Raw genomic sequence first — 26,368 nt, 5'->3', positions numbered from 1 at the left:
CAAGGTTCCTGCTTCCCTATGAGAGGGGGGTTCCCCTTTGTGGGAGAGAAGGATGAAAGTAGGAACTGAGCTTTGAGCAGCAGGGTGGGACAACACCTCATCATCCCACCACAACTTTTGGCACCATCCAGAAAAGAGTCTCATTTTGAATAATCACAGAACCAGAGCATGGTTTGGGTTGAAAGGGACTTTAAAGATCCCTTACAGATCATCTCACTCCAACCCCTGCCATGGGCAGGGACACCTCCCACTATCCCTGGTTGTTCCAACCTGTCCTGGAAAACTTCCAGGGATGGGGCCACAGCTTCTCTGGAAACCCTCTGCTAAATCCTCACCACCCTCATACTAAATAATTTCTTTCTAATATCCAATCTAAATCTCCCCTATTTCAGTTTGAGGTAATTTGCCCATTGTCCTGTCACTCCATCCCTTGTCCAAAGTCCCTTTCCATCTCTCTTGGAGTCTCTTTAGGCATTGGAAGGACTCACTACAAATGATCCAAGACCTACTCACATTGGGGAGACACAAATTTCCTTTTATAATCTCCCCACGCCTCAAACCAAATTTGTTTTCTCCTTTTTCCTCCAAACTCCAGATGTTACAGCTCAAGGGACACAATCATCCAAATGGCAATACTGAGATGAAATAAAGACCCTTGGAAATTTGAATTTGATTAAAGGGTTGTCTTTTAAAGTGTACAGTTATGGTAGAGCACTGCACAGCAGAGCCCAGTCAGACAGGGACTTTTAAAATTAAAAGTTTCTGTAGCATTTATTCGTAAAGACATACATTTAGGGAAAAGGGGATCATATTTTCAACTAATTTGGTGAAATGGCTTCTGTCCCTCTAAGTGCTCCCACTAAAGCACCAGATCATCAATAGAAATTTCCCAGTGCCCAGCTGTCCATGCAGGAGGGGATGATGGTTCTTTCTCCTGGCCAGTGATAACTCCCACCCAACTCAGTCTAATCTCTGGACCTGTACAAACCTTGAAAATATAAGTTTAACCAAAGGGAATGAAATGCTTGCCCTGATTTCTGTGTGCTCTGACAGCAAGGACTGACGTGGACAAGAGGACATTGTTTTACTGGAAATATTTAACAACAGTCAACCTTATTCAGTGGATGTGAGCTTCAATCTCCAGAAGAATGAAGAGTGACAACTTGAATTTCAAGTCAAATCAAGTCAGAACATTTACTGGTTTAGGGAAAAACACAAGAACAGCAGAAAGAAAATTATATCCTTCCTGAAGAATAGTGATAGAGTTATTACAGAGCTAGGCAATGTCTCAGGGACGAGAAACTAACACTATTAGGGAAATTTAGACACAGAGGTGTATTTGGCACCAAAGTGCCTGCAAAGTGAAATAATGAAAATAGGAAGTGCAAACATTGCTAAAGGGAACAAAATCTTGCTTCTGAGTTTGTCCAGGGAGAATGAAATAGGGAGAATTTGGCAGTTTGCTAATTTATCCTGTATGAGTTCTCTACAGGGCAGGATGAAGTGAATTTAACCTTCCAAACGGTGACAAGAAATAGGAAGTTTGAGGAAGGGAAGCAGTGCAGAGCAGCTTTATTATCCTCAGGTGCTCTGTGCTGTCTCAGTGAAATACACTCACAGAGATGTTAACCTTTCCTCATTCAGTCCCACACCACCCCATTAGCATACAGCCTTTCAGGAGCATTGAAAAGCTACCTAAACTGCTTCCAAAATAAAGCATTCAGCAAAAGGATTAAGATGAAAAAAATGCTGAAAGGTTTTCAGCTCAGCGCCTCCAGGACGTGACATGTAACAAAATTGTCCATAATCTGCCCATTTCTCCAGTTAATATCAGGACAATGTTTTAACTGTGTCAGAGGCAGGAGAGGCCACAGATAAACATTCAGATAATTTCTATCACATATTTTTATTGCACTATCATTATTATTTATTTTACTTCTGTTTTAACTGTGCTATTGACTTTGCAAACTGATGGGGTTTTAACCATCCACACAAGGGTTCTTTATTAGTTTTAGCACTTAACCTACATGTTTTTTTTCCTACCATCAGGCTGCCCTGACTTCTATCATTTAACTCCATGAATAATTCACCTGGTCTTCATTTGTATTTTCACCTTGAACATATTTATAGACTGTAATCATGTCTCCATTGACACTTTCTTGAAGACTATTTAATTTAGCTCTCTCATTTTCTCATCTGATGTTTATGGACTATATACTTCATGTTATTTTACTTGCCCTGTTCGTGTTCTTTTTTGTTCTCTCTTGTCACGGTGTGACTTGGGTTTGCCAATTTGCCAATTTCTTTTAGAGATAGAATTTAGGAGGAGAGACAAGGCAGGCTTAAAACTTAAAAGGGTATAAGAAGAAATTTATTAATAACACATTAAAAAAGAATTCAGAATAAGATTCCTAGATTGTTCCCTCCTCCCCGTCTCTTCATTCCACATTTCTTAACAACAACATACAGAAAACACTTCAGACAGTTATTTACTCAAATAGTCATTTCAGTTCACTCTAGAGAGAAAAGTCCCTTTTTCTGGTTTAGGCATAGGGGATGTTTCATGTTTCCACTCTCACAATTTGCATACGCCCGGACCTACAAACTATGATTTCCTCCATTCCCACAGTCCTTCCAGAGCTGTGCTATGGGTTAGGATGCACACATGGGGTACAACTTTTAAAGGCAGGCTGCTGAAAAACAAAGTTCTCTTCATCTCCTTCTCTATCAAATGTCTCTGTTCATATTCCCAGAACAGAGAGCTCCATTACCCCGAGGCAAAAAGTCTTCTTCTCAAGCACCCCAAACCTCCCCAAGTATATTTCACAGTTTAAAGGAATTTTAGTGTAGTCACAATCCCCTTAGCCCACAAAAAAGGTTTTCAGCTACTCATCAATTGCATCTTTTCAATCTCTTCCCATCAGGAACTTTATCTTCATTCCACTGACTTCTGTAGATTCCATGCTTTATTTCTTCTCATTCAGGGGAGCTCAGGAGATGGACAATCTTATCCAGGCATTAAAAGAGTTAAAATTGCACCAGAACGTGAAGAATCCATGTGGGCAACTGGAGACCTCTTCTCTCAGAACGGGGTGGGGGTGGAAGGGAGAGCATTTGGTGGCTCCCTGATCCCCCTGTTCGACCATGCCATGTGGAGAGGGGAGCTGAGCCGAGCTGAGCTGAGCTGAGCTGAGCTGAGCTGAGCTGAGCTGAGCCGAGCTGAGATGAGCTGAGCCGAGCTGAGCTGAGCCGAGCTGAGCTGAGCCAGGGGCCACCAGGGCCAGGGCAGGGGCCATGCAGATGGCCCAGGGCCCCAGGCAGAACCACCTTCCCTCCAGAGAGGCCAGAAACCAAAAGAGAGCAGCCTACCCCCTACCAATGTGATTTATGAACATGAAACAACTCTCTCATTGTCCACCTGGGATGCCAACCATCACATCAGCCTCCGACTGCTCCCCACATCCCACAGGGGAAGCTCCCAGAGGGGGACAGCCCCTCCGTTCCCCTGGTGGCTCTGCCCCCCACCTTCCATGTGGAACCAGCACATCTCTGTACATACCAAAGCCTTTCCCAAGCCATGACCTCCAAGATTTCATTGCTTGTGCCATAAAAGTATATTTCTGTTGGAAACTCCCACCCAAACACAGGAGAAATTTTGTCACATGTTGAGGCCCATTCTTAAAAATGCTGCATGGGGCTTTGATTGGTTGACTTGCTGCATCTTGATATTATTCCTAACTATTGGATCCAGTCTCAAAGGACTGAAATCTGATCATTTTCTACTCCTACGGTAATAAAGAAATAATGAACTGATTCTGAAAGACTGGGACACACTGACTGAATTAAAATCATATTTCACTCCCTGAGAGAGACCTCTGCCTGCAAACCCACACTGGAACAGGATTCTCTCTGTGGAAAGGCCACAGTTTTCTGCTGCTCCTCTGAAAGTTTGTGCGTGTGAAAATGAGATTTTTATCACACAAACCCAGGTTTTCACTGCACAAGAAGCTCCTTACTAACAGACATGGTGCAGACACTGCCACTGAACCCATGAGATCTGGAGGGACAAAAGGATCACAGTGAACTACAGGAAGGGTGTTTCAGGGAATTTATTTCCTTCTGCTCCCTGTCTACTCCAAACTGTGAAGTGGGTTTCTCCAGCAGGAGATTAAATTCAATAAAGTTCTGCCCTTCATTATTTTTTTGCCTTTTCTCCAAACTGGCAATAGAGACAAGGAGCTTTACCCTGTTAACAGAGCTGCCATTTCTTTCCATCAGATATCAAGTGTCATTCAGAGGAGGAGGGATGCATTAGGAAGATGCTAGCTCAGGACTGGTGGTATTGACATGTAAGTGGGATCCCTCTTAACATCAATTTGAGATGTTTGCACAGTGGATATCTTTGTTTGAATTGATCAGGCAAATTGAACTGCCACGAATCCACCTCTCCAGCTTTCCATACCAGCAGTGGAGGCACTGACCTCTGAGCTCCTGATTGAGACTCCCACTATAATCAATGGGGACATGGTCAATAAAGTCAATGGAGATAAGAGCCCTATTCTCCAGATTAAAAAGATTGACAGCTACTTAACACAAGACTGTGCCATAGACTAGAAAGGGAGCCTTGAATGTCAGGCTCAGAAGTAGAGATTTACACTACACATGCCCAGCTGTGACTGAGGGAGACTATGGGGAGGAAAAAAAACCCAAACAATCCAAAACAACATTAAAAGTAAAATCCTGACCAAAAATCACACAGATTTTTGGGGTCTTTTTAAAGTGGAAAACAATACATCATACTTAGCTCAGCTGAGTACACTAAGATGCATTTGTTTCTCCTAAATACCTGTAGAAAGAGTCTTGCCTTCAGAGATAGAAATTTACACTGTGGAGGAATTAACAGATTCCTTCAGCATAAATTATTTGAATTCCCAGCAGCTTTGTCAGGGACTAGGTGAGGACTAGAGATGGGGGTGATGCCCTGGAAGCTGCCTCTTGGATTCCCTCTTCATGGAGGAATCCTGTTTCTCCACCCATGGCACATGTAAGAATAGAAAATGTGTTTGCAATTACCTGGCCAGTGTGACAAAGAAGTGACAAAACCACCTCTGTTTTCCTGATGTGCAGTTTGTTTATTCATCTGTCACACAGAACCATCTCCTGTCTCACCATACATCACAGGATCATGTGAAAAATTCAACTTATTTTGACAATTTTCCCTCAGCTGGTGAGGATGGGAGACACCCAGCACCTTCCTCACAGACCAGGTCTTTAATAGACTTAACACCATGAGAATATGAAGTGATCTAAGTTGTATATTCCCCCTGTATGTGATCACACTGCATCAAAACTTTGATAGATGCCCCTGCTGTTTGCTCATCCTTAAGGAGCAATGACCCTGACATTAGCACGTCTAGTAAATTGTTCTAATGTGTGGTGAAAGGGGACTAATGGATACAGTAATTGATTGTTTGATGGATAGCTGGGGAGCCCTTTGATTATGAGTTTTTGCTACGGTCCAAGACATTTTCATTCTCCAGTTAACCCAGAGCTGATTGCTTGCATGAATTATCTCCTTCTCTGACTGCAAATATCATTCACTTAATAAATATTTCATTAGAAGCAAACCAGTGGTGGGGAGAGAGGAGGAAGCAGATGCTCAGTGCTGTGTCTGTTGAAGATGTTACAGAGTTTACAGAACAGACACAGAGATTATCCATGAAATGTGCTCGAGTCAGACAGGAGCTCTTTGCTTCTCCAAGGTTTAGTGCTCAGAAGCAAGAAGAACTCTGAAGGTCAATTTAAATTGATCAAGGGAGGCCCAGTATGGACCAAGAAGGATGTGCTGCAGTGCTGAAGCCACTGTGTAAAAGTTGGCTTCCTCACACATCCCACCCTCCTCTCTCCCAAACTCCCGGCTGAGTTTTCCTGTTATAAGGAGGGACCCTGACCAAGAAATAAAATATCAGCTTAAAAACATTTATAATTTCTGGGATTTATTGGTGAGGGTAGAATTTTCATCATAGAATTTTCAGGTTATAGCAAAATTTTCCTGCCTATTAATATGGGTTTTTTTGATCCTTTATTTTCCCATGATGTCTTCTCAAAAGGTATTGCTACCTCTTTTTGGCTTTTGATATTTAATTATTCAGTGACACCTGTCCTGAACACATTTGTTTCATTTCAGATGGTTATTTTCCATCATGGCTCTGCACTTTTGAGTTATGAAGATCACTACTCTTCTCTCCAAGGGGAGTTCTCCTAAAGGGCAGTGCAGAAATAGGCAGAAACAGATTTTTTTTTTAACCATTCAGACTCCCAGTCCTGGATCAACCCTGTTTCACATTTCTTCAAATTTTCAAGTAAGTAGAGAGCAATATTTGCAGACTTCCACAGACTCCAGCAAGGTGAGGAACTAGACAAACTAAGCTGGAGTCACAAGGAGTTTGTTACAACATGGAGTCACTACAAAAACTAATCCCAATTCACCTCACACTCTTAATATGCTGAAAACTGCAGCAGTTTTTAAATCCTCTTTCATTGAAAAATTGTTGATGAGCAAAATACATAATGCTCCCTATTACTCTCCACCTTGTGTACATCCCCTGGGCATTGAGACTCTCTTATCTTGTTTTCCTAGCTGTTCCTCCAGCATATTTATATTGTTAGTCTCACAATGGGTATCATTATGTCAATAAGCACAATTTAAATATTAATCCTATGGTTATGGGAAGAAATGTAACTGATCATATCCTATGCTGTAAAAGGGAAACACGTCACCAGGAAATGGCTTCAGTGCTGTTTGCTCTCAAATGCTTTTTCAAGAATTTTACAGAGGGGAATGAATGAACAAAATACTGGGGGAAATAAGAGAAGGTGGCAAAGGAAGAGGGACAACCAAACAAATGAGAGCAGGGCCTGTGCAAGAGTGAAAGAAGAACACAAAAGGTGCTCGGAAAAGGGACAAAGAGTAAAGAAAGTTTGGAAGTGAATTGAGAGGAAGCCAAAGGCAGATCCATGTTAGCCTCAAAATGCACAGATCTCCCAGTCAGGCACGACAGGAGCTGAGATAGGACCCTCACAGTGACTGAAACCCTCACTAGTGCTGATATATTTCAGCAGGAAGGGTGAGAGAAGGAAGGCAGAAAATATTTCCAAAGATAGAATAGCCATTACAACAATCTACACATTCCTGTTGTTTCTCCTTCATAACCATACACAGAACAAATATTGGGGAGTAGGAAATCTCCTTTTCAGACAAAAATATCTCTTTTCTCTTGAAGAAATACTTGTCACTTATTTCTGAAGATAAACCAACATTCTGCTTACATTCTGGAAAAGAATCTTTCTTGACAGAGGATACTTCTAATAATAAGATAAAAAATGAGTAAAAAAATAAAAGATAATTGGAATAAACTGCTTTTCCAGACAAATACTAAACTGCATTTATCTGAGATCAGACTGAACAAAGAAACTCTTGGCACAGTGTTGGACACGTATTTTCCACACAAAATTGAGGAAGGTGACTGAGTCCACAATATGCCGGCATATTTTACCATAATCATGAGGCTGCACACCAGCTTTCTCCATGGGAAGCTCTCCCTGAACCACTGACACTGCCTGCTGAGGGAGGTGACACTTTTCATCAGCAAAGGAGCATCGATCTGGCTCAGCATTTTAAAGTCCCTGATGAGTTTACATTACCTTTCTGCTGGAGTCCTTCTATTTGCATCCACTGCCTGTGCTTTTACCCCTGCTGCTGCTCAGCTCAAACACAGCTGTGCTAATACACCAAAGGCACACAGCTAATCCATAGTCCTCTGATCTATTTTCAGGTCTCATTTGGCAAACAGAAGGGGGTGAGACTGGTGGGAACTCAGAGGAACCCTTGAGGTGTGTGCTGGGCCAGTCTCCAAGGACGCTGGTGGAGGCTTCAGTTTTGTGAGAATCACAGAATCACTGAGGTTGGAAAAGACCTCCAAGATCATTGAGTCCAACTTTTGAACCACCACCAGCTTGTCAGACCAGAGCACTGAGTGCCACGTTCAGTCACTTCTTGAACACTCCCAGGGATGGTGACTCCCCCACCTCCCTGTGCAGCCCCTTCTGATGCTTAACCACCCTTTCCACAAAGAAATTCTTCCTGATGTCCAACTTGACCCTTCCTTGGCACAGCTTGAGGCCATTTCCTCTCATCCTGTCCCTTGTTCCCTGGGAAAAGAGAGCAACCCCCACCTGGCTGCCCCTCCTGTCAGGGAATTGCAGAGACCAAGAAGGTCCCTCCTGAGCCTCCTTTTCTCCAGGCTAAACACCCCAGCTCCCTCAGCCTCTCCTCACAGGACTGACTCCCCAAACCCTTTCCCAGCTCTGTTCTTCCCTGAACACCCTCCAACCCCTCCTGACCTGAGGGACCCAGAACAGGGCACAGCACTTGAGGTGTGGCCTCACCAGTGCTGAGTACAGAGCAACAATCACTGCCGTGGTCAAGAAGGAAACCTCACTTGGCTGAGTTCTGTAAGAGGTTCTGAGCATTGCACACATCCTGAAGTCCCAGGGTTTTTTCCAAGAGGAGCTTTGATAGCTCAGCTGTCCTGGGTAAGTGTCATCATTGGCAGCTCCATCCTGCCAACTAAAATGTGTGGATTGTGAAGATGGAGATATTCTTCTCCTCCAGTCTCACCTTGTCATGCAATGACAGTGCCCAGTCCAACACTCCTCAGAAGAACTTGGCTTTCTCTGAAAGAAATTTGAGCCTTTCCACCCCAACTTATTTTTAATTTGCCTGGTAGGTCTCATGAGTAATGCACCTACACAAAGAGATCTCAGAAAACGTACAGATTGTGCAGGAACATAAATTTTGACTGAGCAAGTGATGAATAGAATACAGAGCAACATCCTCAGATTTTGGGCAAAGAATATATAATCACTCAGTGGTGTTTGTGAAACATGTCAGGCTCTGTCAGGAAGAAGGGTTATAAATAAATGTGAGAGAGATACTTTAATAATGCCATTTTATACACACTCAATAATGAACTTAAATTATTTCTTTGGGTTTCTTTCTTCTTTCACTGTAGCAGATGAGTCAAGCCCAGATGTGTAAGGAAACTGATATTGGCATCACAGCATTTTCTTTAGAGGTGGCTGAAAGAGCTCTATGGATCAGCTGTCAAATCATCTCTCCTCCTGTGGGGTTTCCTTCATGTGTCTCACCCAGAATTTAATTCCTCCACATTTGGCATGAGTGAATCACAGCACAAGGAATTTTCTTGATGGAAAAGATTGTGCAGACAAGTGGTCTTATCACATCACTTGTCCTGAAATGAAGCCAAAGTCATCTTTGTCATAGGCAGTGGAGCAACCTGCCAAGAGGAACCAGTTGCCATGGTATGTAAGGCTTCAACATCTACAACTTTGCATTCTGAAACTATGAAAACTAATTTAGAGCTTATCAGTAACCTTATCACCAAATATTTGCAGCAGGGAATGAGGAGATTGATTTGTTTCCTGCTGTGATGCTGGGAATTAACAGAGGATATCAAAAGGAAAGCTCTGAGGTGTTAAATGTAATGATGTGGATAAATATGAAATATCCCACCAATTCCTTGGCTTTCAGTAGAAATTCAGGGAAATGAACAGAGGAAGGTGTCACATCACTCTTTTTGCAAAATGACTTCCTGTCAATATCTGCAATGACTACACAGCTTTCCTGAAGAGAAAATCATGTGTGATGAATCTCACTAAAATACTTTCATTCTCCCTTCCACCCTTCCTGCTCTGCAAGCAAGAAAAATGACAACACAACCCTACTGAAAGAAACAGGATCTTCCCCAAATCCCCTCACCATGAAGTGACCTCTGCTCTCAGACAGGAGCTTTCAAACTCACTGAGGGGCCACACAAAAGTGTCTGACTTCACTTGCTGGGTCTACTCCCAGCCCCACACCCAATATTCCACAATAAACAGTGGACAAACAAACCCAGGAAACACCAATTCTGCAGACTCTCTGCATGTAGAGAGTCCTTGCACTTGGCAGCTGCTCAATCTATTCCTCTTTATGAACACATCTAGACCCATCAATTTCCATTTCCTTCTGAGAATCATGAGAAAAATGGAACAAAATAACCAGAAGAAAAAACCCCAAGACAGAGGAAGGCAGACAGCCCTGGCAGGACCTGTGGATTTGTGGAGAGCACAACCTGTGCTGGAGGAGTTTTAGTGGTGTGACTTTAGACCCTGTGGAAGGGCCCTACTCTGGAGGAGGGTGAGGAAAGAGCATCAGAGAAAACTTGTGATGAGCTGGTCCCATTTCCCACCCCCCTGTGATGCTGGTGAGGAAGAGTGTTCTATATATGCCCACAAGGATGTATTCTATCACCATCTGCTGAAAGCAGGTGGGGCAGTGATTCTGATCTCTGTGGGAGATATACTCTGCTAATGGGCCAGCTGTTAAACCAGATGGGACAATGTTCTTTATCTTTCCCACTACCCACCCTTCCTCCAGGAGATATCTCCTGTTAATGGGCCATTCAGTCCCAGTGCATGACTGATAAAATTACATCAAACCATTGGGAGCTGCTCCAGCAAGGGGGAGGAGCCAAGCTTTTCCTACCTAGATAAAAACTGAGATTTGGAACACCAAAGCTGCCCTCAGCCACTGGTTTCCAGGGGACAAGAGCTACCAGACCATTCTACAGGATCACTGCATTGAGAAGACCACTTCATCTGCTACCACCACCCTAACCAGCAGAGTGTCAGGTTGTATTCTCACTCTGTCAGTGTTTTTTTTTTTTTCCTTTGTACTATTGCATGTATTTTATTTTATCTCTTTTTTCCTATTAAATTGTACTTCTGACTTGGAGTTTCTCACTGGTTTTGCTTTCAAAACCATTACAAGGAGGTATAGGATTCAGGAGTGAGTTTTCCTGGTAAGATGGGAGGGGTACAGGAGAGTTGTTTTAAGATTCAGTTTTATTTCTCATTATCCTACTCTCATTTAATTGGTAAGAAATTAAACTAATTTATCCATATCAAGCGTGTTTTCCCTGTGACAGCAACTGGTGAGTGATTTCTCCTTGTCCTTATCTTGACCCACAAGCCTTTCACTACATTTTATCTCCCCTGATCTGCTGAGGGGGTGACAGAGCAGCTTTGGTGGGCACTGGCATCCAGCCAGGGGCAACATGCCACAAATGGGGATGGGTTCATGCCCCTGTAGACAGAAACATCTCAGTTTGCAAAATGTTTGTGATCTGCAGGGGCATCTACTAAAATTCAGCCTTGGAAGGTTTCCCACCTCCCCTCCTATTTGGTATCAATTCTTATGCACAATCACCAGTTTGTAAGCAAAGAAGCAGTTCCAAATAAAGCAGTGCCAAAAATAGCCCACAAAGCTCCATATAACAGTTTCAAAAAGCTTTGTTTTGGTGGTCAGTTAATAATCTGCAGTGTTTTCCAGTTCCTTACAGCTTAGAAGAGGAAAAAGCAGAACTGGTGAGCTCTGAGACTGAAGAGGGCACAAGGGGATAATCAAGAAGGCAAAAGGGTGATTAAAGGGATTTTGTGTGAACTCAAGTCTACAATGGGTGAATGTTTGGAAGCTTGGAAGCAACAAGCAGTGTAAGGAGGAGAAAAAAATTTTATAACATTGGATATCATCAAACTCAAAATAGAATGCACCTCAAAATAAACAGGATTGGCGTAGGACAAGAAAGCAAATAACATCCCATGTGTGAATAATGAATCTTTGTAAAATGAGTTCCTTTGGGTGAAAATGTATAAAAACAAACAAACAAAAAAAAAAAAGGCAGATGCCAAAATATTTAAACAAAAAAATATGGTTCTCTATAAACAAAAATCCCTTTCCCCCCTTTACTTTTTGTGCAAAACTCTCCCTCCTACCCCAGGTTTTCCAGGCTGGGATTTCCTGGCAGCTCAGACCAGGCAGGCAGGTGTCCAACAGATGAACACCATTTGCTATCACCTTTACCTGCTCTCACACCAATGAGCTGAGGTTTCTTGTTTTAATTTAATTTAAATAATTTGGAACATTTTTAAACTCAAAAATACTAAATTAGCACTACCCCATGCTACACCAGAAGTGTATCATCCTCTGCCATTTATCAGATGGACTTCAGACCTACTGTGCCTAAGGCAGATGTGGTGATGAGCAGGACCTATGCTCACCTTTGGGTGCCAAAATTATGTGAACTGTGCAGGGAGAGGACCTGCGCAGTCCTGTGGACTTTACTAAAGATGAGAACCAGAGATTAAAAACTGCCAAATTCCCAGCAGATGTGACCTAAAGCTCAAATTCCTCCTCCTGAGGAACCTCAGAAGTCATATACTTATACAGAAAAATAATTAATATTATACTTATTTAAACTCTATTTAATATGTTTGCTCTCCTTAGTACAGACTGGGAACATGGAACATTTCCACAGCTGAGCAAGGGATTCTGTCTTCAACAGGCACACAGAACATCCTGTTTCACCCCAGCTCTTTACAGGGTTTATTCTCATCTCAGTGATTCATCAGGGCTTCCCTGACACCGTTTTCATCTGAGCAGTGTAAAACCCAGCTCCTGCATCCAACAGAGCCCTGTGCCAGCAGATGGCACTCCAAAATGTGCAGCATCCACAGCTTCCCTCACCCCTCTCCCAGCAGCTGCTGGAAATGGTGTTGTTTTGTTTTTCCCTGTGCCTGGCTCTTCAGTGGTGCTTTTATCATGCTTAAATACAGGGGTCAGCTCAAGAGCTCCCATCTCAGGGCCATCAAACTTCTCAGTGCTCAGCTTCCAGAAGAGGTCACTCTGTCCTGCTGCACAAAAAATGCCACAGTCCCATTCTCTTTCTCTAAATCATCTATCCAGGTACAAACTGCTGGGCACAGAAAGGGAGAAAACACCTTCCTCACTCACCAGAAATCATCTGTGATTGCAAGAAGATGCTTTGGGTTTTTTAATATTCTTGGTTGCTGGGTGATTTTGGGGTTTTTTAGGGCAACCATCTGTGTTTCTCAGCATGTCACTGCTGAGCTCTTCATGTGAATGTAACCCAATACAGAAAGGAGAAGGAGAAGGGAAAATCCTTCTTAAAGCAAGAAATGTTGCAGATCAAGAGATTCAATTGTGTCAAGTGTAATATTGAGTTAAGGTTCTAGGGGCCACCTCAATAAGTTTTATTGCATTCAAGGCTTTACAGACTCAGTGAAGTTACAAAATAAAACACTGAAGCTTTTAATTTCATCCAAGTGAGATGTGCAAACCACAGCTCACAAAAAAATCCAGGGCTTGCACAGATTAGAAACAGGATCTCCAGCTTTGCCCCATGGAAAACTGGGTTCATGGAAACAAATATTTATGGTTTCATCCAGTTTCTCCACACAGCCACTGGAGGTTTCCCCATGGCAATCTTTGTGCCAAGGAAGACCTTGGGAACCTCCTGTCTGTGAGTTTGGCTTTGGGAAGCTGCACAAAAGGGGCAGAAGGTCAACTTTCATTTCCCATGAGGAAGAACTTTCCTTGCTCTACCATTCCCAGCTCCCTTCCAGGATCTGGAGAAGACAAGAGGTGAGACTGAGACCTTATCTGGCATAGGGAGAAGGGGAAAATCCTCTTGCACCAAATCAAATTAATCCAAGGCACACTAGAGTGACCTAATACTCATCCCAGCTTTAATTAAAGCAGATTAACACAAGGGACACTGCAAAGCTTTACTGTGTTTTACTGCAGGGGACACAGTGAGATGCAGTCCTGTCACCTCGCTGCTGGAGTGACAAACTGCCCCCTTGAACACCCTCAGGAGGAGATCTGGGATGGCACAGCTGCATCACTTCCCCAGGATTAATTAAAAACTTGCAGGGATAAGCAGGGTGATACTCAGCAGGTACCAACCACACAACTTGGATTTGCTCCTGACAGTGGCAGTGATGAGCAACACTCATGGCTCAGTTTTTTCATTCATAGAAATCACAGAATAATCCAAATTAGAGAGGAGCCATGAGGACCATCAAGTTCAACTCCTTTTCAGTTTTCATCAGGGTTTGCTCATGGTGCAGACTCTGAACCAATACCTCATTTCATATTTGGGACAATTGGGTGAAAAAGTCTCCTAAACTTAAGGGAATTGTTTGCCTCAGAGGCCTCTTCTCAAATCAACAAGTTTGTGAGATTGCAGTGGAGAACCTCCATCTGTGTTTAGGTGAACACATTTATTTTATTTATCACACAGACTGTTGCTATCAGCTCAAAAATAACTACTTGAAATGTTATCTGCACCACATGCCTTATCCTACAGAACCTGTTGTGTTTTATAATGACACTATATATAAATTACCTCTCTGATATATGTCCAGCTTTATGAGTTAACTCCAAAGGAATTTCAGCATCCTGGATTATCATTAAAGGTGAGGATGAAACTCTATAACAAACCAGAATATCAGTGGAAGTTTAGCTTGGCAAGAACAACACAAATTTGGGTTACAGCTTTCAGCTAAGGAACAGAATGAAGAATCAGAATTATGAGTGTGATTCTGTGTTTCCTCATGTTCTCATAAATCAGAAATAATTGTGAGCAACTCAAAGAGCCTGAGCAACATTGTCTAGTGGAAGACATCTCTGTCCATGGCAAGAAGTTGGAATAAGATGGTTTTTAAGGTTCCTTCCAACTCAAATCATTCCAAGAGTCTATGATTTCATAGGTGAGATGCAGTATAGGGGAGGTAACAGCACTGCCTTCTACACAGATGTGAAAGGGATTTCATTTATTTTAATTTATGGCGGATATAACATTGTTTATTTAGACCTTGAAAACAAGATGTGCCCTAGAAAGGTCAATAAATATCACTTTTGTCTTCACCCTGGTGCAGCAAGAGTTAATATATTTCCAAACACATTTTTTTTAGTGGGAAAATACCATTGCTGTCCCCATTTAATCATGTGATAAATGCAGCCATCAAAGTGGGTTCAGAAGAATACAATTTCCTTCCTTTCAATAATTCATCTCCACAGGGGGGTTTAAATGTATTAAATAACACTGCATTCACTTTGGTGCAAGGTGACACACTCAGTAACGTTTCACATTTGTTACTCCAGTTGCTGCATGTGATCTTTGCCAGGGCAAAAGCCAATTTAGACTCTTGCAGTGCAGCTTAGAGAAGGTGAGGTTGAAGGAGGGGAGGTGGATGGGGTTGTATGAGCAGTCCCCTCACACCAGCAGAAGCCACTTCTACTGGGCAAACACACTCACTGTATAATTAAGCTTCTGAAAAAAAAAAAAAAAATCATATACAGGGGAGTCAAGCCCAGAAAGTGAACAAAATTCAAGCTTTTAATTCATTTTTTTAATAATTATAGTACTGCCATTGTGGCCACACACGTCCTGCAGACCCAGCCCACATTTCATCAGCTCTGGGATCTTGGCTTGTGTTTGCTCTCCTCTTCAGCTGCTGTCACACAGATCTGACAGAGCTGCCAGAGGTGACCCTCACTGCCCAGAAAAGCTGCATGCAAGGACAAAGCTCTCTGAGCAAGGTGAGTGTCCCTCCAGCTGCCACTGTATTTACATTATATTTAATTTCATTTTTTTATTTGTATTTTTTTATATCGATATAGGTGCATATTTTTACACACACAATTATATATTTACAGACATACAAATCTGTGCCAGCAGTGCTGACTGGAGCCATGAACTGCCCACACTCACTGGGTAAAAACAACACTCAGGAGGAAAGAGGCTTCAGAATTCCCTGAGACCATGTCTGGGTCTCTTATTATAGGTGAGAAAAGCTTTTCTCATCTATATGGGTGCAGCCCATACAGATATTTGGGTGCAGCCTCCATGAATAAACCTGATGTGGCAGGAATTCTTTACATTTAGGAGCTTGCAGTACTTAAAGGGTAGAAAAGCTGGAGAGGGAATTTTTGCAAGGGCATGGAGTGCTATACTGGGGGAATGGCTTTAAGCTGAAGGAGGGTAGCTTTAGATGGGATATTTGGAAGAAATTCCTCCCTGTGAGGGTGGTGAGGCTGTGGCACAGGTTGCCCAGGGAAGCTGTGACTGCCACATCCTTGGAAACATTCCAAGCCAGCTTGGATGGGGCTTGGATCACCCTGAAATAGTGGAAGGTGCCCCTGCCCATGGCAGAGAGTTTTAAACAGATTATTCTTAATGTTTTTTTCAATCCAAACCACTCTGTGATTCAACAAGACACAAGCACAGCAACCACCACGAGCAGCGGGAAAAAAAAATAAAAATAAATATTTGCAGATCTGTCTCAGGCTATGGAAGAACAATAATGTGGACACCAGCTGAGTGATCTGTCCCAGCCTCTGGGCACAATATGGATTTTCTCAGGCCCATTAGCAAGGCTGGCTCTCGGCCGTGCTCCAGCGCGTGGCCCCGACGCCACCCCGGGGTCACCATGCCCTGGGCACAGCCCTCCCAGCAGGGTCTGTGCCAGCCTGGGGGGACAGGAAAGGGTCTCCAGGGATGTGGGAGCATAAAAGCAAGTGTTTGCAGGGCTGGGGGCGAGGCTGGCACTTTGCAGACAAAACAACGCCTCGGTGTGAGGCTCCAGCAGTGACTCAGAGCTGGGGAGAGGAGCCAGTGGAGCTGCTCTGGAGGAGGCTTTCTGCAAAGAACCCCTTCCCTTGCCTTCATCCTCTGCCCACACAGAAACCTCTGTCCTTTCTCAATCAAACAAAAGGAAAAAATAAAATAAAAAAAAAAAAAAAAAAAAAAAAAAGAGATAGAAAAACACACAAGGGAACAAACAAACCGAGAAAACTCTTATCTAACCAAAACCCAGCTAGTGAAAACTCAGTTCTTTGCCTGGCTGCTGATAGAGGCAGCTGCAGTTTCTGGTTCCATCAGCAGACACAGGCAAAGTGGGCTGGTCCCTTGAAAGGCACTTAATAGAGGATTGCCAAAGAAAATACACGATGTTCAAGTTGTTTGGGCAATTTAGGAAATGGCATGTTCCCCTCAAACATGATGATGCACATTCCTTTTTTATATAGGTTTGGTATTTTCTTACTTTTTTTTTTTCTAGTAGGATAAGGAGATTGGAATGTTACTGGAGGCTCATACCTACACTTTTGACAATTCCTTCAATTGAAGCTGTAGTAGCATTTGGGATGTTTCTCATAGGTTTTTACTGAAGTCCAGAGAATTCCTAGTGTCCCATAAAACCTGCCACCAGCAGCATCTGGAATCTGGATGTTTCCCCAAGGATTCTTTATTTTAAGTTTTACAGTTGAAAAATGCTGCCTCCCTGACAAAAAAGGGAGTTTCTTGGTTACTTAGGGAAGTTCTGTGCCTATAAAGCCCACTGGATTTTTTTTTCAAGATCGTGGGCATGCTGAGAAGAAAAGACCTTCCCTTCCCAGACACACTGGAAGCAGAGCAAGAATACTTTTGGACATTCAGAATAGGTTCCACCTCCATTGAAAATACAGGCAACAAATTAAAAGATTAGATGTGAATCTATTTCCATCCACTTATTAAATCCCTGTATGAGAATCTACTTCTCTACCCCCAAAGAAGCAGAAAAAGAAAAGAAAATATTTAAATTTTCTTAAGAAAATTGCTTTAATGACTACCTTAAAAAAAGCCACAAAAAACCCCCAAACCTTTTAAAACCAAAGCCCACACTTGAGTAAAGACAAGAAAAAAATAACTGTGTGATTTAAATGCTCCATATTGACAACCCTAGAAACAGGAGAGTGGGTTGATTACAATATGGCTTTTAATGGATGCACAGTCATTTAAAACAAAGTTGACATTATTGAAATAACACTCTTTACAGACGTAGCTGCATCCCAGATGACCTTGAAAAGACACAGCAATTACTACCACATATGCAAGATAAATTATCACCAAAGCTAATGCTTGATTTCCTGAGATACAGCAGCCAGACAGGAACATTAGGAACTGGGATGAGTTCTGAGATAAGATGGTAGAGTCAATAAGACAAATGTGTAAATAAAAAGCTCCATTTGTCGGAGCAAAAGCTGTATTTTGATTGTGAGAAATTAAATTTTGCATTTCAGGGAAATACACACCACATCCTCTCACAAAAGCTGATTTCAAACATGAGAAGCATGAGGAGCATCTACTGCATTAAAAACTGGTCATTAATTATTGTTCAAAATAAGCTGGTGGTGCTGGCTTATCCTGTGAGATCACACAGAATTCACACAATCACTGGGTTGGAAGAGACCTTGAAGATCATAAAGTCCAACCCTGTCCCAACACCTCAATTAACCCATGGCATTGAGTGCCACATCCAGTCTCTTTTTAAACACATCCAGGGATGGTGACTCCACCACCTCCCTGGGCAGACCATTCCAGTACTTGTCACCCATTCCATAAAAAACTTTTTCCTAATTACCAACCTAATTATGCCTTGAAGCAGATTGAGGCTGCGTCCTCTGGTTCTGTCAGTTGCTGTCTGGAGAAAGAGACCAACCCCATCTGAGCACAGCCACCTTTCAGGGAGCTGTAGAGAGTGAGAAGGTCACCCCTGAGTCTCCTTTTCTCCAGGCTCAACAAGCCCAGCTCCCTCAGCCGTTCCTCACAGGGTTTGTGTTCCAGCCCCTCTCCAGCCTCGTTGCCTCCTCTGGACGCGCTCGAGCGTCTCAACGTCCTTCCCAAACTGAGGGGCCACAACTGGACACAGCACTCAAGGTGTGGCCTCAGCAGTGCTGAGTCCAGGCCAAGAATGACCTCCCTGCTCCTGCTGGCCACACCATTCCTGATCCAGGCCAGGGGCCATTGGCTTTCTTGGCCCCCAGGGCACTCTGCTGGCTCATGTCCAGCTGCTGTCCATCAGTGTCCCCAGGTCCCTTTCTGCCTGGGCACTGTCCAGCCTCACTGTCCCCAGCCTGTAACGTTTCAGGGGGTTATTGTGGCCAAAATTCAGGACTTGGCACTTGGACTTACTAAACTTCATCCTACTGGACTCTGCCCATCCATCCAACCATTCCAGGTCCCTCTGCAGAGCCCTCCTACCTTCCAGCAGATGGACACATGCTCCCAGCTCAGTGTCATCTGCAGATTTACTGACAAATGACTCACTACCCTCATCCATGCCAACAATAAAAATATTGAACAGGACTGGCCCCAGCACAGAGCCCTGAGGGACACCCCTGGTGACTGATCCCAGCTGGATGCAGCTCCATTCACCAGCACTCTCTGGGCATGGCCATCCAGCCAGCTCTTAACCCAGCAAAGAGTGCTCCTGTCCAAGCCACAGGCTGCAGCTTTTCCAGGGAATGCTGTGGCAGACAGTGTCAAAGGCCTGGCTGAAACCCAGGTACTCAACATCCACAGCCTTTCCTGCATCCACCAGGTATGGATGCTCAGAGTGGCACAGCCTTGTAGCTGTGCTTATACAACACCTACCATGACAAGGACCTGGTAAAAATAGAAGCCCAAATAACCAAAGTCATTACACACTCACATACATAGATGCTGATTATGCAGACATTACTGCCAAAAAAAGTTATTCTTCCATAAAGCCAATGACTGGATCTTGCTGCCCCCAAAATGAGTATTTTACTCTAATCACATAAAAAGAACAACTTCATAAACACAGGATGAAAGGGAGAAATGATGCTTCCTGTGGGAAGGAAGTCCATTTAAAGCAAGAATAAACTGATGCAGTCATGAGAAAAAAGGGGGAAAAAAACCCCAAAAAAACTTGTATATGCAAATAGACATTTAATAGCCATTTTTGTGCTCCTACAAAGTATAATTTACTGACCTTTGAGAGAGGGGTCAAATAGACCTACAGAGTAAGAAACAAAGGCATCTTTTTGGCAACTGCCATGTTCCAGAGCAGTAATTATCCTTTCCTCTCCCCGTGAGCAGCAGGAAATGAAGAGGGATGCCATTGCACCATGACAATTACTGTAATTTTAATTTCTAAATATTGCTGGGAAAGTTTCATAAAAAAAAAAAAAAAAAAAAAAAAAAGAAAAAAAAAACCCAAAAAACCAACAAAAAAACAAACCAAACCAATCAACCAACCAACCAACTAAAAAGTCTGTTCAGATTTTTTATGTGTTTTTTGATAAAAAACTCATTCCCCAGCTAAAACAGAGCTGTGCTTCCCCTTCTCCCACTCCCTTGGGGGAACCACCCACAAAGTCTGCGTGGTGAGAAAAACCCACTTTCCTCCCCATTAGTGGAGAAGGGAGAATTGCAGAGAATCACAGAATGGTTTGGGTTGGAAGGGACCTTAAAGATCATCTTGTGCAACCCTCTGCCATGGGCAGGGCCACCTTCCACTATCTCAGGTTGCTCCAAGCCCCATCACTTGAACTCATCCAACCATGGGCACAAAAACATAGATGAAAAGTCTGATAGATTCCTTCTATCAGAAGCAAATGAAGTTGGATGCACAATAATTATAAAAAATGAAAAAGAAGGGTTCTTTTCATCTCCTGTGCTCAGAGATATTATTTGTTCAGTTGTAGATTTTCCAAATCTATTCTGTGCTATTAGGATATTATCATATTATATCCACTGTGGGATGGATTTTACCCTAGAGGACACACCTGGTCAGCTGTCCATCTTCTCCTGCCACTGACCACACTGTCCCAGGCTCCAGAGGACACCTGAAATATTCCCACTGCTACACTGGGCTCTTCCTGGGAGGAGGAGTTTCAACTTGGTGCATCTGTTCAGGGGGAGAAGTGGGATTTGAAACCCACCTGCCCCAAAAATAATCAGGAGAAGAGGTGACCATATCCCAAATTTTGTCTCTGCTGTAGGCTGCACCAGCAATTCCCATAAACTGGAAACTACCTTCCAAAATTCCCCTTAACAGGCCTTTTGAGGTCTCATTTTGTCCAGTAGGTGAAGACTTAAAATTACATTCACAGATTAAAGGGAAAGGGCTTTTTTCCTTTTTTTAAATTGTTGCCACAAGGCAAGTTCAACAATGATCATTGAGTGCAGTAAAAAGTTGTGTCTTTCAATATATGCACCTATAGAATTCCATTGATTTGTCTATACACAAACACATTCCTACAAACATATATTTGATTAAGAATTTATATAACTTCAGGCTTCAAGGAGTTTTGGATCAATGCTTTTATTTTGCCTTTATAAACAAATAAACTCAATTAAAGAGTACTTACAACAAACCACAATGGGCAGGAAACTAATTTTCCCAAGGCTTCCTATGGCATTTTTTACCTGTTACATGGTTCTAGGGAATCAATTACTCCCTAAAGGGAAATTATTAGGGCTTGTGTTACCCAGTATCTCACCTTTCCCACTCACCAGTGGGAGAGAATATAGGGACAGGCATCCAGAAAAATGAGTATTCTTCAGACCTCTTACAATTTGCTGCAATAAATTAAAGTATAAATAAAAGAGAACAAAGCCCTGCAGGCAAGCAGTGCTTGAATCAAGGCTGGATCTGCACCAAGTCACTGTGCAGCTTCACAAGGCCCATAAATCAGGGCTCCTGAACATATGTAGTATTTTGCATTACTCTATAGGGTGTTAACTTTAATGCCTTAATATATTCACATAGTGGTCAGGTTACAGTTCCTGTGGGAACCATAAATTTGTATGTCCTGGCCAATCTGCTGCTGGAAAAATAATAATAATAAGTTAAAACTAACCACACCACCCCATTGCCTTCAGCAGGTTTTATACCTTTAATTTTTCTCCTTCTTGTACTTGAGGGAGGAAGAAGAGATGTGAAGATGCAAATGTACAGGGAAGCTGAAGCAGATGTGAATTAATTTTCATCCTTTCCTTGCATGAAGGCTTGTGTGTCCCCAGCCCAAGGAAGTGTCACTGCATGAAAAAGATGCTCTTGGGTGTGATCAAGCCTATTTCACTCACACAGGACATGCTACAACCTCCTTTTTTGTAATCCACCAAAACCCCTTCACCTCACCTGCAAGTTACAGCTACAAAGAAAACAACATGAGTTGATCCAGTTTAATCAAATTTCTGCTGATTTTGCCTGACCCACACAAAACTGATTCTGCTACAATCTCCCAGTGGTTGGATTCCTACCTGGTTTAAGACACATGGGGTTTTCTCTGTCCCATTTTTCCTCCAGCCTCCTTTTGTTCCCACCCCACCATTATTCACTTAAAGATTTGAGTATTTTTGCCTGGCATCTTAATTTTTTCCCCATCTTAAAACTCTGTGTACTTCAAAAAAAAGTTGTTTATGGAGTCATCAAGCAATTTCAACATACCAAAAAAGCTGGTTTCATCCAGGCTTGCTCCCAGTGCCAACAATTAGCAGTAATTAACACTCTTCATTCTATTTGCACTGGTTAATGGCAGCAGTGTCCCACATCCTGTGGAGCATCCATGGCCATGCCACCACATGGCAATCCAGGAAAGAACAGAGATGTTCCCTACCCTGCAACCCACTCCACCAACAGCAGTCAGACAAAATTGGTTAAAAGCCCAAGAAGTGATGCAATACACACAGTGTGTAAACAAATCACAGTTAATTTGCATAAAATGACCCAATAAATATTTGATTTATGCGGGATCTTACTACAGTTAAAGGATTTGTTATTTATGCCCCTGTTCAACACAGATCACCAGCTGGTGGACAAAACCAGACTGTTAATTTTCTTAAACACAGAGCTGAAAAGTAACATCTGTGCTCAATCTCTCCAAAGGTAGCAGTGGGAACCCTCACTCTGGATAAAGGAATTCATCAGCCCTTTGGGACCTTATTTTCATTTCACTGACACATAAACCAACTAAGCAACAAGGTTTAAAGCAGAATTGTAATTGCTTGAAACTTAGTTAATATTAAAGCTTTGGTCCACTGATCTGCACTAATGATGGGGTCTTCAGTAGCACCATTCCACTCTTTTTTACAGAGAAACATCAATTAAAAGTTACAAAGTGCAACTACTTCTTATATACATTAAAGAGTTTGTAGAAAACCAGGTGGCACAATGCAGGGAGAGAAAAGTCATTAGGAAAGCAGAAAACTTGCTGAATGCCCCTTAAATGATAAAAAGTATTTTAAAAAATCAGAAATAATAATTGAAATTAGACATAGAGTTCTGGATTTTGGTGGCACAGTACCAGCTGCAAATGCCTACAAGTTTCTCAGCATGTGGGATTTAAGAGGCCAACCTAATCTCTGTTGCACCCTTACTTCAGCCAAAGGATCTCCTGGCATCAAAACTCTCTTGGAAATCTGTGGAGATTTCTTAAACACACACACATACACACAAATATTAAATCTATAATATTTTGCATTCCTATTTATGAAAGACTACACATTTTTCTATATACATATACACTTACACAAAGATATCTTTATAGTCAATGATTTGCATATGTTCACTGGCACACATGCATCTAATTATATTTTATATGTATTCACATGCATGTACATATGAAATGGAATATGTGCATCATATATGGAGTAATCAGAGTATATATGAATATGCATACACAAATTAGAATAAATATATGTACACTCTGATTTTACATAGTATTTTTTCATTGCAAAATTTTCTAATATGGGCTAAAAAGGAAGAAAAAGGCTCAATTTGCATATATATATATATATAAAATAGCTCACCACAGTGCAATGCAGCCAAAGAAAACAGAATTGCTAATCCCTCTTAAAACTGGGGACAGGTTTGATAAAAACTCTTCTTAATTTCTTCTATGAAATTGTTCTTGGAATGTGATTTTACTGCACCTACAAGCCCAGCTTCCAGGAAAAGGGGCTGTAGGACTGCTTTTTGATATAGCAGACAAAACTCCCATCAAGAATGGAAAAAAGGCCCCATGAGGACAGAAAAACAGAGAATAATTAAACAGGTCTTATATAAGTCTTTTTTTTCCCTGAATCCTATCTTCCACCTCCAAAGACGTCACACATCTCTGTAGGAAAAACACCTCACTGGCTTCAGTGTAGGCAGTGGAGGAGCTCCAAGCCCTTCAGCATCATTTGTGGAGTTAGAAAACAGCTTTTAGCACTGTACTTACTTCCAAACACAGAGACACATGTGAACTTACCTGTTTGGTGCTTCTCTGCCCAGTAGGAAGCAAAGCTTTGGATTTCTCTGCTATTTTCTGTTAAAAGGAAAAGAAAAAAAAAATCAGAGGGAAAATGGCTGAGAAAACACAGTCCAAATATTTAGGGAAGGAATCATATGAAGCTGTTTTCTTCTGTTTTTTAAAGAAGAGGACACAGAGAAAGCTCTTACTCTTTAGAAAAACAAGGGAGTATAAAAGCATTGAAAAGTTTAGTCTTGCAGGCATTAAAAGTCTTCAAAGCTTCCAGAATGACAAGGTTATCAAAACTGAAAGAGGCATTTAAGGAATGACAGCCAGGATGTGGATAAGTAGCAATTTATCACTCAGATTGTTTTCCTGATGCAGCCGGGCACTCACAAGCTGCAGTGGTTAATTTTGGCACTTCTGAATTGATGACAGTTTTTAAAATAAAAGAAATCCAACCTAGATATACAGTTCAGATGGGCTGTGCTCATGCACATTAGGGGAAAAAAAAAGAATTCAAAGATGTGTGTGTGTACATGGGAGTGGAGCTTTCTACCCAAATAATTCCAGCTTCTCATTTAACGCATAATATAATTTCACTTAAAGACCCCACACTCAGTTCCTTGAATAGGACAGGTAAATAATTTAAAATTAAATTTAAAATTAAATTAATATGAAGCAGCACTAGACATGATGCAATTCTATTACACGACAATCGTGCTGTTGAACTGCAATTTTATGTACATCTATTTATTTATTTAATTTTTAAGGCACAGGCAGCAAGTGCTGGGAAATCAATCAGTCCAGAGTGTTTCTAATAGAGACACATTATTAAGTGCATGTTGCCAGACAAATTTCATTACACCTCTATAATTACAATATATCCTTCCCATTGTTGCAGGCATGCGTCAGAGCCATTACAGTGATAAACAAAAGCCACCAGAGTTGCCCAGGTTGTATTTTTGATTAATCCAGATATATCTCCTAACTTGCACTGCCAGGGAGGGAAGCAGTTTGGGGATGCTGCATTTAAGGCATTACTACAGTGTTTAAAAGCAAAGAAAATCTGCTCATCAGCAGAGCTGCCCAAGGGTGAAGAGGGTGAGCAAGAAGCAAATGAAGAGTTCAGGCTTTGTTTGTTTTATTAAACAGCTTGATCTTGGTGACACATTCCCAACCACAAGATGTGCCTGGAAACTTTCTGACACAGCCAAACAGCAAAGCAGAGCCAGGAGATGGGCTAACATTTGAATTATCAGTGCTGCCTGCACATTTTCTGCCAGCAGAAAAAGTGAACTGTGCAATCACCTCTCCTTCTTCCCTGAGACTGGAGGCACACCAAAATAACATCACAGCTAAGCCAGGGGAAATACTTCCCCCTGAACTCAGCACTGGGGAGGGCACACCTCAAACCCTGGGGTCAGTTTTGGGCCACTCCCAACAAGAAGGACATGGAGGGGCTGGAGCATGTCCAGAGCAGAGAATGGAGCTGGGGAAGGGGCTGGAGCAAAGTCAGGTGAGGAGCAGATGAGGGAGCAGGGAGGGCTCAGCCTGGAGAAAAGAAGGCTCAAAGGAGACCTCACTTTGCAAGTCCCTGACAGGAGGGGGTAGCAAGGTGAGGGACAACATCTTGTCCCAGGGAACAAGGGACAGGACAAGAGGAAATGGCCTCAAGCTGCCCCAGGGGAGTTTAGATTGGATATTTGGGGACATTTCTGCTTGTCAAGCACTGGAACAGGCTGCCCAGGGCAGTGGTGGAGACACCATCCCTGCAAGTGTTCAGTAAATGTGTGGATATGGCCCTTCAGGACCAGGTGCTGCTGGGTTGATGGTTGAATTTGACAATCTCAAAAGTTTTTTCCAACCTTAATTCTATGACACTTTGATGCTTGACTGACAAAGAAAGAAAAGAGGGAGGAAATTATTCATTAGCAGCCCTGTGGAGATGCTCCTGGGAATTACACTCACACTTAACACAAATTCACTGATAGGAGTGTGGAAATAAGAGAGACACTCACTTTCTGCACAGCTCCATATCTCTGGATGGCATCTGAGAGTTGGTTCTTCAGCCTGTCCAGCTGAAGCCGTTCTTGCTGTGTTGGGGAAAAAAAAAAAAAAAAAAGATGATTAGCAGGTCTGTAAGAGATAAATCCAGTAGTAGGGTCTGTCTGCAACCAAGGGAAATTGTCCACCAAATAAATAAGGTGGGCACAAATGGGATCCTAAAAGAATCAGTCACACTGGGGCTGCCAGGATGCAATAGCATTTTATTTTAGACAAAGTGATGGTTTGGTCTTTCAGGTAATGTTAAATAAAAGAAATGCCATATATAGCATATATATAAAAAGTTAT

The 26,368-nt window shown here is 42.3% G+C and overlaps 1 protein-coding gene and 1 long non-coding RNA gene across 2 annotated transcripts in view; one reads left to right on the top strand and one right to left on the bottom strand.

Annotated features, from left to right (window-relative positions):
- TSNARE1 (t-SNARE domain containing 1) overlaps positions 1–26,368 on the bottom strand; it is a 378,445-nt gene that overhangs the window by 217,754 nt on the left and 134,323 nt on the right. Inside the window, exons 6-7 of the mRNA XM_079302793.1 lie at positions 26,035–26,109; positions 24,032–24,088 (exon numbers count right to left, since the gene is read on the bottom strand). Coding sequence (XP_079158919.1) covers positions 24,032–24,088; positions 26,035–26,109 — 132 coding nt within the window. The remainder of the gene's footprint in view (positions 1–24,031; positions 24,089–26,034; positions 26,110–26,368) is intronic.
- Positions 15,456–22,525, top strand: LOC306800566. The gene is made up of 3 exons (XR_013773859.1): positions 15,456–15,529; positions 15,647–15,774; positions 21,663–22,525. It is a non-coding gene; the product is annotated as an uncharacterized lncRNA (long non-coding RNA).

The sequence above is a fragment of the Erithacus rubecula genome, assembly GCF_903797595.1.
Source record: "Erithacus rubecula genome assembly, chromosome: 3".
NCBI lineage: Eukaryota > Metazoa > Chordata > Aves > Passeriformes > Muscicapidae > Erithacus > Erithacus rubecula.
This window is presented reverse-complemented; position numbering and strand designations above follow the sequence as displayed.